This window comes from Peromyscus californicus, unplaced genomic scaffold (assembly GCF_007827085.1).
Source record: "Peromyscus californicus insignis strain IS unplaced genomic scaffold, ASM782708v3 Scaffold_6__1_contigs__length_162567912, whole genome shotgun sequence".
NCBI lineage: Eukaryota > Metazoa > Chordata > Mammalia > Rodentia > Cricetidae > Peromyscus > Peromyscus californicus.
The window spans coordinates 42,369,474-42,385,048 of NW_026294584.1; the positions used below are offsets into that span (position 1 = coordinate 42,369,474).

Below are 15,575 nucleotides of genomic sequence, written 5' to 3' on the forward strand. Positions count from 1 at the left end.
CAAACAACAACAAAAACCTAACCAGGTGAATGGGGTACAATAACACACACCTATAATCCCAGCACCTGAAAAGTGGAGGCAGAATGATCAGGAGTTCAAGGCCACCTCAGCGACACACTGGAGGGAGGGGAGGGAGGTGGCTCAGTGGCTAAGAATAGATTTGCAGCATGAACAAGGACCTGAGTTCAGCTCCCAATACTCAAGTAAAAAGCCAAACAGGGCTGCCCACACACCTACAACCCCAGCTCAGTGGGGACAGAGACCAGAAGGCCACTGGGACTTGCTGGCTGCTCGGGGGTTCAGTAAGAGACCTTGTCCCAAACAAAAAAAGGCAGAGCATGATAGTGCTTGAACTTTACACACCCATGCACATAAAGTAGACTCATACACACAAAATTAAGAGTTTAGAATTGAATGCACGTACACACATGTCATATGACATATATATGTCATATGTGTGTATATATGTATAGATAGATATAGATGATAGATAGATAGATATTTTTTGAAACAGGATCTCATATTGCTGAGGTTGACCTTGAACTCCTGATCTTGCAGTCTAAACCACCTCAGTCCTAGAATCACATGCATGAGCCACCACACCCAGGTTGAATTTAAGAGCATTGTGCTTTAACTGTATTCATTTTAGTGGTAAAATCTCCTATTTGTGACAAGTCTAATTTTTTCATTTAATCCCTCTGGGGGCTGGTGAGGTGGCTCAGTAGGTAAGGGCTCTTTACCATGCCTGATCATCTGAGTTCAGTCCCGGGGAACTGGTGGGAAGGGAACTGATTCCTGACAGTTCGTTGCCCTCTGACCTCCAGCTACGTAACTAGTATGTTCATGTGAAGAAAGGCACTGAATAAATAAAGTTACATTTGGTAGAAGATGCTAAAATAGATTGGGTTTGCTGGTTACAGCCTGTTCCCAGCATTTGGGAGGAAGGAGGAGCGGGGGAAAAAGGTCATCCTCTGCTATATAGCAGATTGGAGGTCAACATGGGCGACATGAGACCCTGTCTCAAAAAATAAAGATTACTGAGATAATACAAGAGTGACGAGGAGTGAAGAAAACAATTTCTCTTTTTTTTTCTTTTTCTTTTTTTTTTTGGTTTTTTGAGACAGGGTTTCTCTGTGTAGCTTTGTGCCTTTCCTGGAACTCGCTTTGGAGACCAGGCTGGCCTCGAACTCACAGAGATCCGCCTGGCTCTGCCTCCCGAGTGCTGGGAATAAAGGCGTGCGCCACCACCGCCCGGCGAAAACAACTTCTTAAGGAGTTACCGGGCGGTGGTGGCGCACGCCTTTATTCCCAGCACTCGGGAGGCAGAGCCAGGCGGATCTCTGTGAGTTCGAGGCCAGCCTGGGCTACCAAGTGAGTTCCAGGAGAGGCGCAAAGCTACACAGAGAAACCCTGTCTCGAAAAACAAAAACAAAAACAAAAACAAAAAAAAAAAATTAGACCGCATGGGATTTGGTCATTTGCCCAAGGTCACACTCCTAAATTTTTTCAAGGACAGGAGAAAATGCAGACGTCAGCACAGGACTCTGTTGTTGAGTTTGTTTGTTTTCCAGATAAGGTTTCTCTGTGTCGCCCTGGCTGTTGGGAGTCTTTACGGAGACCAGGCTGGCCTCGAACTCTGAGATTCGCCTCTGCCCCCCGGGTGCTGGAACTAAAGGCGTGCACCACCACCACCACCACTGCCCCTTTTCCTTACAGTAAACACTGTTTTACTATTTTGATCTGCTTTTGAGCAGTGAAGCACAGGCTGGCTCGGTTCTCTCACCAGCACCACCCCCACCCCCCACCCCCACCCCCCGCCCCAGCAGTGTGTCCTGTTGTCCCCCAAACCCCAACTCACTGTCACAGGCAGGGCAGCAGTCTTCCCTGGTGGGGAAGGGACATGGTGGAGGGGCACAAGCCCTGGGCTCGCACTTGACGTTGCCCTCCCAGCAGAGGCACACGTGGCACGCGATGCTAGGAGATGGGAAGCGCTCCCCACTGGCAAACTCCTTCCCCTGATACAGGCAGCCTAGGGGCAAGAGCAGGGACCGGGAACCATGGTGGCTGGTGGCCAGACCCTGCTATTGGACCTGTTCCTTACATTCTTATTATAGTCCCCAGGCTGGAGAGACCGTCCGAGGAAGGAGGAGCCCTGGGAAGGCACAACTGGGGAGCAGGGGCATCAAGGCTGGGAGAGGGGTAGCGGATGGCAGAGCGGGGTAGGGGGGTGCCACCGGATCTCGAAGGGTGCCACAGAGGAGGTACCATCGCAGGAGGGGCAGCAGGGGCCCTGGCGCGGGTGGGCGCAGGGCGCGGGCGGGCAGGGCAGGCGCTGGCAGGACACCGAGCCGTCCAGGCAGAGGCAGCGGCTGCAGGGGTCTCCCGATGGGAAAAAGTGCTCCTGGTGGTGGGCGTCCCCTGACTGTGGGCAGCCAGCAGGAACATCTGCGGAGAGAGTGCGTCACGGCACGGCACGAGGGGCAGGAGGAGCCGCGGGGAGGGGCAGCCGAGGGAGCGGTGCCTACCTGGGCACTGCGGGCAGCACTCTCCCGGGGGCAGGACTGGCTCGGGACAGGACAGCGGCGGACAGCGACGCGCCAGGCACTGTACGTTGCCGCTCTGAGGATGGACAGACAGATGGAGCCAAGTCGGGCTAGTGCGAAGTGGTTCCCACCCCTTACACACCCACTTTCCTCCGGTTCACACACTCACCAGGCAGCGACACAAGCGGCAGGGGTCAGTGGGGTGAGGAAAGTCCGCTCCGTTGGGGTACTCTTTCCCACCAAAGGCACAGCCTGAAGAGGGGGCAGCTATGGGCCGCTGTCCCCAGGAGTAAGTACCTGTTGGGGAGTTCTCCACGCCAGGTGCACCCCTTCCCCAGCTGGGCCATCTCACCTTGGCAGTCTGTCCTGCAGCAGGTGCTGGGCAGAGGGTGACCACAAGGGGCGCTGGGGCAGGCACGGGGCTGGCAGCGAGCCTGGCCTTCCCGACAATGGCACTCCTGGCAGGGGTCTCTTGGATGAGGGAAGCGTTCTCCATCCACAAACACCTGTGTCTCCAAGACGCAGTCTGGGCAGCAGACAGTGGAGACAGCAGTTCCGGCAGAGGCTGACGGTGCTAGGTGCCGCCTGCAGCCTTTCCAATGCTCCCAGAACCCAGAGCCACCACATTAACTGAGAAGAGCCAGTTTGGAGGCTGTCTCCAATCAGGGAGAGGAGGAAGGAGGCTGGGGTAGCAATGCATATCTCTCTCACTGGTGTGAAAATTCTGAGTTCCTTTACTAGCAGATGGAGATGGATGTGTGTCTCTGAGGATGCTAAGGAGAGCTTACATATGTGTGTGCCTAGGATACAGATCCATGCATGCAGGGACCATGCCCCATGCACCGGAATTGCAGGAACCTGTGTGATCTGAGAGGAATGTAAGGTCCCAGAGAAGGGTGGTCTGGTAACACAAAAGGATACCAAGTCTTTATTTCCCTCCCACCCACGCCCTCTTGAGTTCCGTAGAGTTCTTAGTTGTATAGGACCAAAAGCAGTTCTGAAAGCCATAGCTTTGGGAGACAGCTGTTGGTCCCACCTGGCTGTGTGACAACGGAGTCCTTGCCCCCCGGGCCAGTCAGACACAATAAACACAAACCTGGGCACTTGGGGCAGCACTGGCCTGGTCCACTCTGGGGCTTGGCACAGGGTGTGGAAGGACAGTTGACCAAGGAACACCTCACAGTCCCATCCTGGGAGCAGGGAAGGGACAGTGGCAGAGGGCCCAGGAGGGGCTCTGCCGCAGGCAGCTTTCAGCCCAGGGATGTACCTCACAGTGGCAGGTATGACAAGGGCTGTCCACATCTGTGAAGTTCTGCCCATTGGCATACACTAGGCCATGGTAGGTGCAGCTCTCGCAGCCAGGGCAGCAGGTACCTAGGTGGGATGGGCTGGTCAAGGTGGGCTGGTCAAAGCCAGTGAAGAAGGGTGAGATCTGGTGGGGCACTCACCAGGTGACTGGGTAGGATGCTGGCAGGGTGCAGGAGAGCAAAGCACAGCCCTGCACACAGGCACTCCATCTTGGCAGGAACAGGTGGTGCAGGGCTGCCCCTCCGGCTCCCACTGGATCCCCTCAGCAAACTCCACACCATCGAGCACACAGGCTACAGCGAGGGGGGGTGACGGGTCTGTCACCATGGCAACCTAAATATCTTCCTCTGTCCTTGTCCTTCCCAGCCCATGGGGGCCCTGGTTTGCACGACAATATAGCCTCTGAGCAAACCCTGAGATACTTGGCAGGCCCTCGTTATTGGGGTACAGTTCTCCCCTGAACCCCACCCCATCCCCATACACACCTGAGCAGAGCTGGGGGCCAGAAGCAGACCGTGCACAGGGGGTGACCGGGCAGTCCTGTTCTTCACAGGATACTTCACCGGCCTAGGAAGAGGGCCAAGTGAGAGGCCCTTAACGGGTGCCACAGACCTGGGCGGAAGGTGGGCCCACTCACTCACCTGGCAGGCACACCGAAGGCAGCGGCCGTTCTCTTGGAGGGTGAAGGTCTCCTGGCTCTGATATTCATGTCCCTGGTATTGACAGCCTGGACAGGAGGACAGGGCTCTGGGGGACAGAACTAGTTGCTGAGCAGGAAGCATCATGCCACCCCAAGGCATATTACCCCCGTCTTGAGGAAACTCACCTAGGCATGTCCTCTAGGAGGCCCTGCCTGCACCCACCACACACACCACAGAGACGTGTGCCACGAGAAGTGAGGTGAGGACTCAGCTATGGGGTAGGGGCATAGGGGCAGGAAAGCAAAGCTCACCATCATCCAGAGCCTGTCCCTACATGGTGCTTGCCCCTTGCGTGGTGAATGGTGACCCTGCCCCCACTCACCATCACAGACAGGGCAGCATTGCCCAGGAATCCTGCCCGGATATCTGCAGGGTGCAGGTGGGCAGGGCAGAGGCTCACACTGGACACTCCCATTCTGCCAACAGGGCCCAGTCAGCAGGGAACAGACCCTGAAGCCAGGCCCTCCCTGACAGGCCGCCATACTCACAGCACAGCGGCAGCTGGAACAGCGGTCCTGGGAGTCCACAGGCTCCCCACTGCTGTGCTCCCGCCCATTTAGGAAACAGCCTATTGGGAAAACAAATGCGCTCAGATGTTCTTCAGGGGAAACTCACCACCCCAATCCAGATAACTCATGCTGGGCAGCCATCAGCACTCCCGACCTCTCTAGGGTCCCTGTTCCACTCCCGACTCCTGACTTACCATCACACACTGGGCAGCAGGTGCCCGGAAGGGGCCTGGCAGGGTATGGACACAGGCTGGCACACTCCCGCTGGCGGCATTGGATGTGACCCTCCTAGCAAGGGAAGGCAAAGGAAAGACCCACCCCCCGGGTTCAGCCGAGAAACAGAAATGGCATTAGAATCCCAGCCATCCACTCATTGGATGTTCCTATGGGATGAAATGCATTCCCCACCCCCAAGGTTCATACGTTGAAGTGGTTGCCCCTGGTGCCTCAGAATATTTTCTCTTTTGGAAACAGAGCTGGTGAAGACGTAGTTAGTTAATGAGGTATTACTGGAGTAGGTCGTTCCCCTAACCCACTATGACTTAGCATCCCTATATAAAGGGGAACTCAGATTCACACAGGGAGAATGCCACAAGATAAAACCAGATTTGGATGTTGCGGCTGGCTGAGGGACGGCTTAGCAGTTAAGAGTGTTTCCTGCTATTGTAGGGGAAGTGGTGGCCCCAGCCACCTGGGACTCCAGCGCCAAAGGACCTGTTGTCAATGGTCATCATGGGGACCGCACTCACATGCACAAACCCACACTCAGACACACATGTATCCACATCATTAAAAAAGAAAAATGAGGTCACGTGTGGTGGCGCACGCCTTTAATGCCAGTTCTTGAGAGGCAGAAGCAGGCAGATCTGTGAGTTCAAGGCCAGTCTGGTCTATATAGTGAGAGTGTCTCAAAAAAAAATTAATAAATGAAAAATAAAATCTTTAAAAAATACTTGGATGCTATAGAAGCCAAAGAATGGCATGAGAAGCCAGGAAAGGCACAAAAATTCTCTCTCACAGTCATCTACGCAAGCCAAATCTGCCACACCTTGGTCTTGGATCTCTGGCCTCCAGAAACATGGAGTATATGTGTGTAGTTTTAAGACACTTAGTATGTAATCCTCAATTACAGAAGCCTTAGGAAGCTGGCACAGACGGACAACCTAGCATGTTCCTTAGCTATCTGTGACTCAGTCTACCTATCTGGAAAAAAAATAGACAATAGTAGTCCACTGCTCATGGGCTTGTGGGTTGAAATGAAAAGTGTAGGTGGGCATCTACCTCGGGAAGCTGGTGCTTAAAACTTGTTCCAACTTTGCCCTCTGCCTATTCCTAGGGCATCTTTCCCCACTTGCCCTTCGAGGCCTAGTTGAACAGCACCCCCACCCGTGAAATTCTAGATCCAAGCTTCGGAAGAACAAGATAACACAAGCCACATTAAGCTGTGTAAATTATTTTTCCAAGGCCAACTTTTGAAACATAAAAGGAAACGAAGAAATTAAAAATTTTATATTATAATCTATTTACCTATCACATGTAAAATACTATTTCAACACGTAATCAACACAGAGTACCAATGAGATATTCTGCATTCCTTTTTCATCCTACTGTGCTGTTTTTTGTGGGGTTTTTGTTTGTTTTGTGTTTGTTTGTTGGTTGGTTGGTTGGTTTTGAGGGAGGACAGTTGTAACAAGGTCTCACTGCATAACCTACACTGTCCACATAGTCATGATCTTCCTGCTTTGGCTTCCTAAGAACAGGGATCACAGGCAGATGTAACTAGTTCCAGACAGGGTCTTACCATGTTGCCCAGGCTAGCCTCAAATTCATGAATTTCCTGTCTCTGCCTCCTAAATGCTGAGATGAAAGCCATTTGCCCCCACATCTAGCCCACGGTAGTTCTGGCCAGCCACATCTTAAGGGCTCTGGTGTCACAGGATTGGCTACTGCAAGTGTGACTGCATTCCTCCCTCTCTGGAGCTCTGACCACCCAGCATGCCCTGCCCTACCGGCTCTCCACCCACCCATGAACTTCTTGAGCTAAAATGACCAGCCTGCTGAACAGAGCGGCGAACAGGCAAGCCCACCAGGTCTCGCGTGCTCACAGGGCCCACAGTACAACCGTCTCTGTCTCTGTCTCTTCTCGGTGCCCACGGATGTGGCCAATGGAATGAAATCAAGAATCCAGCAGGCCCGATGGCAGGCAGGGTGAGGGACAGTCCGAGGGCAGCCCCAGGACTCACCAGGCATTGGCAGATGCGGCAGGGGTCTCCAGCAGCAGTCCACTCCTGGCCATGGTCCCTGTGAGAGCTACCTTCTGTGCAGCCCGGGGCTGGGGACAGAGAACAGGGAATGGGAGTCATCCAGGGCCCCATCTTGCCTTACTTGCCACTCCCATCTCATGCTCTCACCTCTGTCTAGACTGGCGGTTCTCAACCTTCCTAAGGCTGTGGGCCCTTTAATACAGTCCTCGTGTTGTGGTGACCCCCAACTACAAAATTATTTTCATTTCTACTCCATAACTGTAACTTTGCTACCGTTATGAATCATAATGTAAATATTTTTGGAGATAGAGGGTCACCAATTGGGTTGCGACCCACATGTTGAGAACCACGGGTCTAAACTCTCAGAGACTCTCAATGCCCCAGGCGGGGGTGGGGGTGGGGCCCCCCATTGCTTCTCAGCCTGCTTTTCCATGCCTTTCCTAGACAGCACAGCACACCCTCCAGCGAGGATCCCCTGGGAATGCCTTCCCTTCTGGGCCCAGATGGACTTGTTCTCCTTAAATTGGACTATACCTGGTCCCTAGGGGCTTCTGCTCCTGCCTCTGTAACACTAGTTTATCCTGTGGCTGTGACTCAGGGTCCCCCTCTAGTGGTAATCCCCGAGGGAGGATTCTGTGTCTGGGTGCCCAAAGCAGATAGTATTCATTTATTATACAATACTAGAAGGTACACACATCACGTGCACCTTACAAGTGGAAAACACACGGAGGAACAATGACTTAGACCCTTGTAACCACTAAGAGACAACGGAAACATCTGAACTCCAGTGTGTACGGGTACTGTAGCTCCAGTGTGTGTTTGGCCTGGCTTTGCCTGCCCACTGATCAAACATCAGTCTAGAAGGGAGGGCTCTGGAGTCGAGAAACAGTGTGACCGTCTGCTGGGGACTCTACAAAGAGAGAGTCACAGGGACTGGAAAGGCAGCCCAGTGTTTGAGAGCACTGATTTCTCTTCCAGAGGACCTGAGTTCGATCCCCAGCACCCCCCCACAGGCACTGCATACACACGGTGCACAGATGGACATGCAGGCGAAACACCCCTACACAGTAAACAAATAAACGAATAACTGAAAGCGTCACAGGTTCTCACCTTGGCAGGCTGGGCAGCAGTGTCCAGGCCTCAGGACTGGCTCAGGGCAGGGGCTTGGCAGGCACTTCACTGGCACACATCGAACCAGGCTCCTCTACAATGGACAGTGTAACAGCCCTGGGTATGACTTCCAGCAGGCTCAAGGTGGGCAGGTGTCCAGCGGGGACGGAGGAGAGTCTCAGTGGCACCAGGCTCAGAGGGCATGTACAGGGAGGGCTAACAGTGACGGACATGGCAGGGTGGGGCAGAGATGGTCCAAGGAAGCGGGCCTGGGCAGAGGCTGCAGCAACTCACCAGGCAAGAGCATTGGAGACATGGGTTGGAACTGGACAAGAAGCTGGCCCCTTCCTCATGAAGCTGCCCTTCATACTCACAGCCTGGAAGGTTGCCAGGATGACAAGGGTCACCAGAGATCAGGGTAGGGGGGACAATACCCAAGGGAAGGCATGGCCCCAAGTAGGTGTGGACCCACTGAGGCTGGGGGATCCATGGGTAAGATCAGGCTGTCACCTGGACGGCAGACAGGGCAGCATTCCCCAGGTGGGGTGAGGGTCTCCGGGCAGTTGAGCTCAGAGCATGAGGGCCCCTGGCACTGCACAGTTCCCGCCTGCAGAGCAGACACCAAGTCCCCCCTTGAGCCCTCTCCACTGTCCAAGCTGGGGTACTCTGCAGACCTCAAAGGCCTAGCAGGCTCCAGACCAGGATGCCCAGAGGCATGGCCAGGCCTCGGGTAATGCGGAGCAGCGGGGGCATGAACAGTGGTGGGGGCTATACCCTAATCCTCTTACCTGGCAAGTGGAGATGACACAGGTCTCTGGATACCACATTTCAACAGCCCTGTGGCCCCCAGAGCAGCCTTCAAAACCAGGCCTGGATCCCCAAGTAAGAGACCCAGATGCCTGGGACTACATCAAACAGCTGGACGGGTTAATTTTATAGTTCCTTCATCTTTTCAGCAAGTGACAGCCAAAGGTCTGACTCTGACACAGTGTCCTGCCTTTATTTATAACAGGTGGGAGGAAAGTGTCTTGAAAGGTGAGCCTGGCCCACCCCTGTGCCACACGGTACACCATCGTCAAAGGCTATTAACATACAGCGCAGCAGTGGCCCTGAGACGCCCTCTCTATGTGTCCATGTCTTTGAACTACACAGTTCGGGACATGAGAAGAATGCCGGGGCTCTAAACCAGTGCCTCCTGTGTGTTCATCAAGCACTCTGCCAATGAGCCATACTGCTAGCTCCCTTAAAATCCATCCACTCCCAGGACTCCAGTCTTGGTCTCTATCCAAGGGCTGGCTGGAGTCCTCGTCCCTTCTAACTGACCACCAACTGGGATGCCTCTCCTGGTGGGATACCAGACAAAGTACGGGGCGCTCAAACAACCGAATTCCAGATAGGTGACACTGTGTTTTTTAGTATGTCCCAGCCTGGCCTGGTGATGCAGGTCTCTCTCTCATTCCAGGTGTTCTGGAGGCTGAGGAAGGAGGATCAAAAATTCAACACTTGCCTGGCCTATAGAATGAGTCCAAGGTCAGCCTGAGCAACTCAGCGAGACTATGACTCAGAAGAAGCAAGCGAGAAAGCAAAGACAGAGAAAAAGGAGGTCTGCGAATACAGGTTAGTGGTAGAGTGCTTGCCTGGCATGCCGTTGCTCCTGGTTTATGCTCCTGGTTGCTCCTGGTCAGTCACACACACACACACACACACACACACACACACAGTGTGGTGGCTCACGCTTGCAGTTCCTGCACTGTAGGCCAAGACAGAAAGACTGTTGTGAGTTGAGTCCAGCCTGGGCTACCCAGTAAGTTTCAGACTACAGTGTGAGAGCCTATCTCAAGAAACTAATAAGAAGCCAAACACGGTGGCACACACTTAGAATCCCAGCATTTGAGAGGTGGAGACAGGAGGATCAGGACCTCAAGGCCAGCCTCAGCAACATGAAATAGTCTAAAAAAAAAAAAAAAAGAAAGAAAGAAAGAAACACACACACACACACACACACACACACAAGAACAAAGAATGTCCCAAGTATGGAGTATACTTACTCTGTGTGTGTGTGTGTGTGTGTGTGTGTGTGTGTGTGTGTGTGTGTGTCTGTGTCTGTGTCTGTGTGTGTATATATATATTTTTAAATCATGTGTTATTTGAAATTCAGATTTTGCAAAGACTAGCTAAAGAAGAAACAATGAACTTGGAAGACAGAGGCAGGAGAATCCCTGCGACTTTGAGGTCAGCCTGCTCTACATAGGGAGCTCCTGACCAGCCAGGGCTACATAGTGAGACCCTGTCTCCGAACAAACAAACAAACAAACAATTCCCATAGAGCCACAGCTCTCTTCAAGTCGCTGACATCACTGCCCTCCTAGCTTCCTGTCTGACCTCTGTTATTCCATAGGATCTAACTGGTCACCAGCTCCTGCCTGTTCTGTAGAAACAGACCCTGCCTGCGGCCCCTGCCCTCTCTGACCCTGTGTCTAGACAGTAGCTGAAGCAGCCTTCCAGCTGGTCTCTGCATCCATCCCATACTAGGGGGGTATTCCTAACACTCTTCTTTGGCTCTGTGGACTTCAGCAGTATCCCAGAGCCACAGAAGGAAATCCAAACTGCATGGCTGGCAGTATCCTGGCTCTTCCTAGACGGACTCCCGCCACATGTCTCTCCCACCTCTGCACCTGAATACAGAGGACTCTTAAGCATTCCTCTTTTTGTGCAATTCCACCAGGAAGCTTTGGGGGCCCAACAAGCATGTGGAGATTGAGCTCCGCAAAGTTGAACCAGTTGGAACCCCAAGGTCATGGATGAAAGTCTGGCCAGGAAGGGCAGATAGACTCCATAACACAACCGGCACAGCATGTCAGTGACAAGTGCCTAGAGAGAGGCAGACAGACAGGTGTGGGATACCCAAGTGGGTCTCAAGCACTCACCAGACAGCGGCAGGTGGTGCAGGCATCTGGGGAGAAGGTCTCCCCATGACCATAAGACTGGCCATTGTGGCTGCAGCCTGAGATGGAGACAATAATGTCATTTGGGACCCTAGTGTGTTTTCCAGGCCCCCAAACAGCTGCAGTGGGTGGGTGGGGTGATACTGACCGAGGCAGTGCGGCAGGTTGGGCTGAGGGCCACAGTGTGCGGTCCCATCACGGCACACACAGGCCGTGCAGACGTCAGGTTCCCAGCGAGCCCCTTCAGGACAGGTGCGTCCCAGCCCCCAACACTGGGAGGCAGCTGAGCAGCAGCCACAAGACTCCAGCTGCATCACCCTGGCTTGCAGGTCCCTGTTCTGGGGAAACAGAGTGGAGGGGCAGGCTCGCCTCAGCTTCCGTCATGGACAATTCCTCAAGGATTGTGAGATGGAGAAACTGAGGCAGAATGAGGATTCCCGAGCAAAGGTGAGTGCCCTTCCATCAGCATGTTTCAGGGAATGTAAAACTGGTGCTTGAACAGAGAAACCCAGGATTCATACCCTGCCCTAGTAATTAAAGAGTAATTTGGAGTGGAGGATAAAACCCTGGCTGGTGGTTACTTGTTATAAAGCCTAGTCTGGTTGTAAACTCATGCCAACCCTCCTGCCTCAGTCTTTCCGGTGATTACAGGCATGCATCACTTTGCCTGGCTTTTAAAGTCAGTATTACCCATTCACAGTCTTCCCAAGTGCTGTCTGATGCTTAGGAAGTACTCCATCCTCTCTCTCTCTCTCTCTCTCCCTCTCTCTCTCTCTCTTTCTCCCTCTCTCCCTCTCTCTCTCTCTTTCTCCCTCTCTCTCTCTCTCTTTCTCCCTCTCTCCCTCTCTCTCTTTCTCCCTCTCTCCCTCTCTCCCTCTCCCTCTCCCTCTCTCTTTAAAGATTTATTTATTTATTTATTATGTATACAGTATTCTGTCTGCATATGTCCCTGCAGGCCAGAAGAGGGCACCAGATGTCATTACAGATGGTTGTGAGCCACCATGTGGTTGCTGGGAATTGAACTCAGGACCTCTGGAAGAGCAGTCAGTGTTTTGTTTTGTTTTGTTTTTTTTAAATCTCTGAATCATCTCTCCAGCCCAAAATTTAAGGTTATTTTGTTTTGTTTTGTTTTGTTTTGTTTTGTTGAGACAGGGTTTCTCCATGTAGCTTTGGTGCCTTTCCTGGAACTCACTCTGTAGCCCAGGCTGGCCTCCAACTCACAGAGATCTGCCTGGCTCTGCCTCCCGAGTGCTGGGATTAAAGGTGTGCGCCACTGCCACCTGGAGTATTCCATTCTCTTTGCCAAATGCATGAACAAATATGTAAACCTGGGTCAAAAACACATACCCTGGAGGCTCCACATTCCAAAAAGAAGAGGTATCAGGACGAGTCAGGTTCTGATAATAACAAATAACACACATGCTGTATATACAAACACATGTACAAACACCCATACATGTAAAATAAAAATAAATTAAAAAAAAATAACAACAAAATATCTGAACTAGAGATTCAGATAAGAACCTCTCTGTGTGCATTTGCAACAGAATTCTAATGGCTGGGGACATATACCTTAGTGGCACAGCCCTTGCCTAGCCTGTGTGAGGACCTGGGTTCAGTCTCAAGCACTGTCAAAACAACTACAAATAAACAAAACAAGGGCGGGGGGGGGGGAATGGCTCAGTGGTTACAAGATGGGCTGCTCACGCAGAGGACCTGGGTTTGGTTCCCAGCTCCCACATGACAGTTCATAACGGTCCATATAACTCCAGTTCCAAGAGACCCGACACCCTCTGAACCCGGTTCCTCTGGAACATCAGTCAGTGCTCTTAACTGCACTCCTCTTTAGCAGGTAACTGTTACACTGCCTAAGACCTTGAAGTGCATGCCACTCGGGACCCTTAAGATTTGGAATGTACGTACTCGGGTCTCTCTTCGCCTCCTCGTGGTACTGGCTGCTGAGATCTTGGACCAGGCAAATCAGCATGGGACACAAAGCTCAGCTTTCCCAGACCCTACAATAAATCTCCCATGGTAGTGAGTTAACCCTAAATAAATTCCTTTGCTAAAAAAAAAAAAAAACCCAGGATGTGGTGGTGCCCACCGGTAGGATTTGCTAAAAGAGAGAAGGGAGGGGTCACGTGGTGGCCATACCCCAGGGGCATGTACTTCAAGGTCATAGCTAGAACAGCTACCCACAACAGCCCTCTTCTGGCCTCGACAAGCCGTAGGCACACACATGCTGTACATACAAACACATGTACAAACACCCATACATGTAAAATAAAAATAAATTAAAAAAAAATAACAACAAAAGCTGATCACGGTGGTGCATGCCTTTAATTCCTGCACTCAGGAGCCAAGGGCAAGTGGATCTCTGTCAGTTCAAGGCTACCCTGGTCTACATAGTGAGTTCCAGGACAGCCAGGGCTACACAGAGAAACCCTGTCTCAAACAAAATGAAACAAACAAACAAACCCTCTTTTAGCGTCCTTGGGGCCTCCAAACCAAGCCCCTCTCTGTCTCCCAATGTGCAAAGCCCCTCCTACCCCATCCCCGCCAGTCCACCTCCATGGTACCTGCTTTCTGAGATCAGTCACCTCGGCTTCCAGCCGTTCCAGCCTCTCCTCCAGGGGGCACCATTGCTGTTGCTGGGCCCCAGCAGGGGCCAAGGAGCGGGAGGGGGCCTGCTGCTGATAGTCAAGAATGTCAGCGAGCCTGGGGCGCTCTCTGGAGACCTCTCCACCTAAAGGGGGCAAGAAGCCAGCTTGGCCTGTAGGCAGGGGCTGGGAAGGTCTCCTGGGTCCTGTCCTCTAAACCACACATGGGAGAAGAGTCACCCTGTGCCCCACCCTGTCCCCCTATCCCACCATGGCGGGGGGGGGGGGGGGGGGGAGCGGGGAGGAGACACCGTCTGTGAAGGGGCTGGCGTGTTCACAGCAGCACGGCAACGCAAATCACAGGAGGTAGAAGCCCTCAGAGCACCCCTACATCAATTTCCTGAAGGGACACAGAGCAGGATCCAGACCAAGGCCTCCCTGGAACCTGCTCTGACTCTGTGGGGATCCTTAGTCATGGAGCTGTGGCGTCTGGACCATCCATCCACTGTGGGCCAGAGATAGATCTGACATGTTATGTTTAACAAGAGACCAACACAGGCTGAAATGCCAGGGAGGGTGTTGGATACATGCAAGGAGGGCTCTTTAATTAGCTGGAGGTCGTGTGTGTGTGTGTGTGTGTGTGTGTGTGTGTGTGTGTGTGTGTGTGCGCGCGCGCGCTCACTCATATCCCCACCAGTCTACACCTATACCTGTCAGTAAAGTCACTGCTTTGGAAAAGGGGCTCCCCACCCCACTGTTTGTAGGTGTGTGGCAGAAGCTCGGGAGCCCCCATATTGGATGAGGTGGGCTCTGGAAAGCAGAACCCAGCTGTGCTGTGCCCTCCAGGCACGGTGAAGACAGCCTGTCCCTGGTTCTAGATAACACTATGTCCAGGAAGGAAGAACGTGCCTCTGAGCTTAGGCCCGGGGTGGGCACAGCCACCCTCCCTCACCTCACCCCCATTAAGTCAGGAAGGTAGGAGCAAAGGCCTCTTCCCACAGACATCCAGGGAGTGGGAGGGCAATGAAGGAGGCTGAAGGAGGTGGCTGTGAGTTTCCCACAGTGGGAACTCAATCAGGACAAGCTGGAGTAACCGAAGGCCTTTCTCCCAGGGACACCAGGCCTGCGAGGCAGAGGGACGTCACCTACTTCTTTCTTTACTGTCATCGGGGGTGGGGGGGGTGGGGGGGTGGGGGGGGTAGGGAGGGGCATTCCAGTCCATGGTTCAATTAATACCACGCCAACTCACTCAGTACGACTCTACTGTCCCCCCTCAGTTGACGCATAACCCACCCCATCCTCTCCTTTCCCCACCCTCTTCACCGAGCCAGAAGAGAAAGCCCCATAATTCAGTTTGCTCCCCTCTCTCACACAGTACAAGGCTCCCAGAGCAGGTTAAGATGTCACTTGTCACCACAGCACTGCCCAGCTTTCCATCCTGCCCTGTAGCTCTCTCCACCAGAGGGCCTAACCCTCCTACCTTAGCACCATAAGCAGCCCACCCAGCCTGTCCTCATCTCCTGCCCTGTGCAGGAGGAGATCCTGGCCCCAGAAATCGGCACTGTCTTGACATGGTTCCTCTGCCCAACTTCCAG

At 53.0% G+C, this 15,575-nt stretch overlaps 1 protein-coding gene across 1 annotated transcript in view; it reads right to left on the reverse strand.

The window, feature by feature from the left end:
- Positions 1-15,575, reverse strand: part of Kcp (kielin cysteine rich BMP regulator) — a 29,408-nt gene that overhangs the window by 12,990 nt on the left and 843 nt on the right. Inside the window, exons 2-21 of the mRNA XM_052720716.1 lie at positions 13,960-14,126; positions 11,529-11,718; positions 11,363-11,439; positions 8,946-9,042; positions 8,730-8,812; positions 8,436-8,529; positions 7,305-7,393; positions 5,256-5,349; positions 5,041-5,120; positions 4,875-4,968; positions 4,493-4,578; positions 4,337-4,418; positions 3,992-4,144; positions 3,811-3,917; positions 3,640-3,733; positions 2,896-3,069; positions 2,713-2,795; positions 2,526-2,619; positions 2,266-2,445; positions 1,859-2,029 (exon numbers count right to left, since the gene is read on the reverse strand). Coding sequence (XP_052576676.1) covers positions 1,859-2,029; positions 2,266-2,445; positions 2,526-2,619; positions 2,713-2,795; positions 2,896-3,069; positions 3,640-3,733; positions 3,811-3,917; positions 3,992-4,144; positions 4,337-4,418; positions 4,493-4,578; positions 4,875-4,968; positions 5,041-5,120; positions 5,256-5,349; positions 7,305-7,393; positions 8,436-8,529; positions 8,730-8,812; positions 8,946-9,042; positions 11,363-11,439; positions 11,529-11,718; positions 13,960-14,126 — 2,289 coding nt within the window. The remainder of the gene's footprint in view (positions 1-1,858; positions 2,030-2,265; positions 2,446-2,525; positions 2,620-2,712; positions 2,796-2,895; positions 3,070-3,639; positions 3,734-3,810; positions 3,918-3,991; positions 4,145-4,336; positions 4,419-4,492; positions 4,579-4,874; positions 4,969-5,040; positions 5,121-5,255; positions 5,350-7,304; positions 7,394-8,435; positions 8,530-8,729; positions 8,813-8,945; positions 9,043-11,362; positions 11,440-11,528; positions 11,719-13,959; positions 14,127-15,575) is intronic.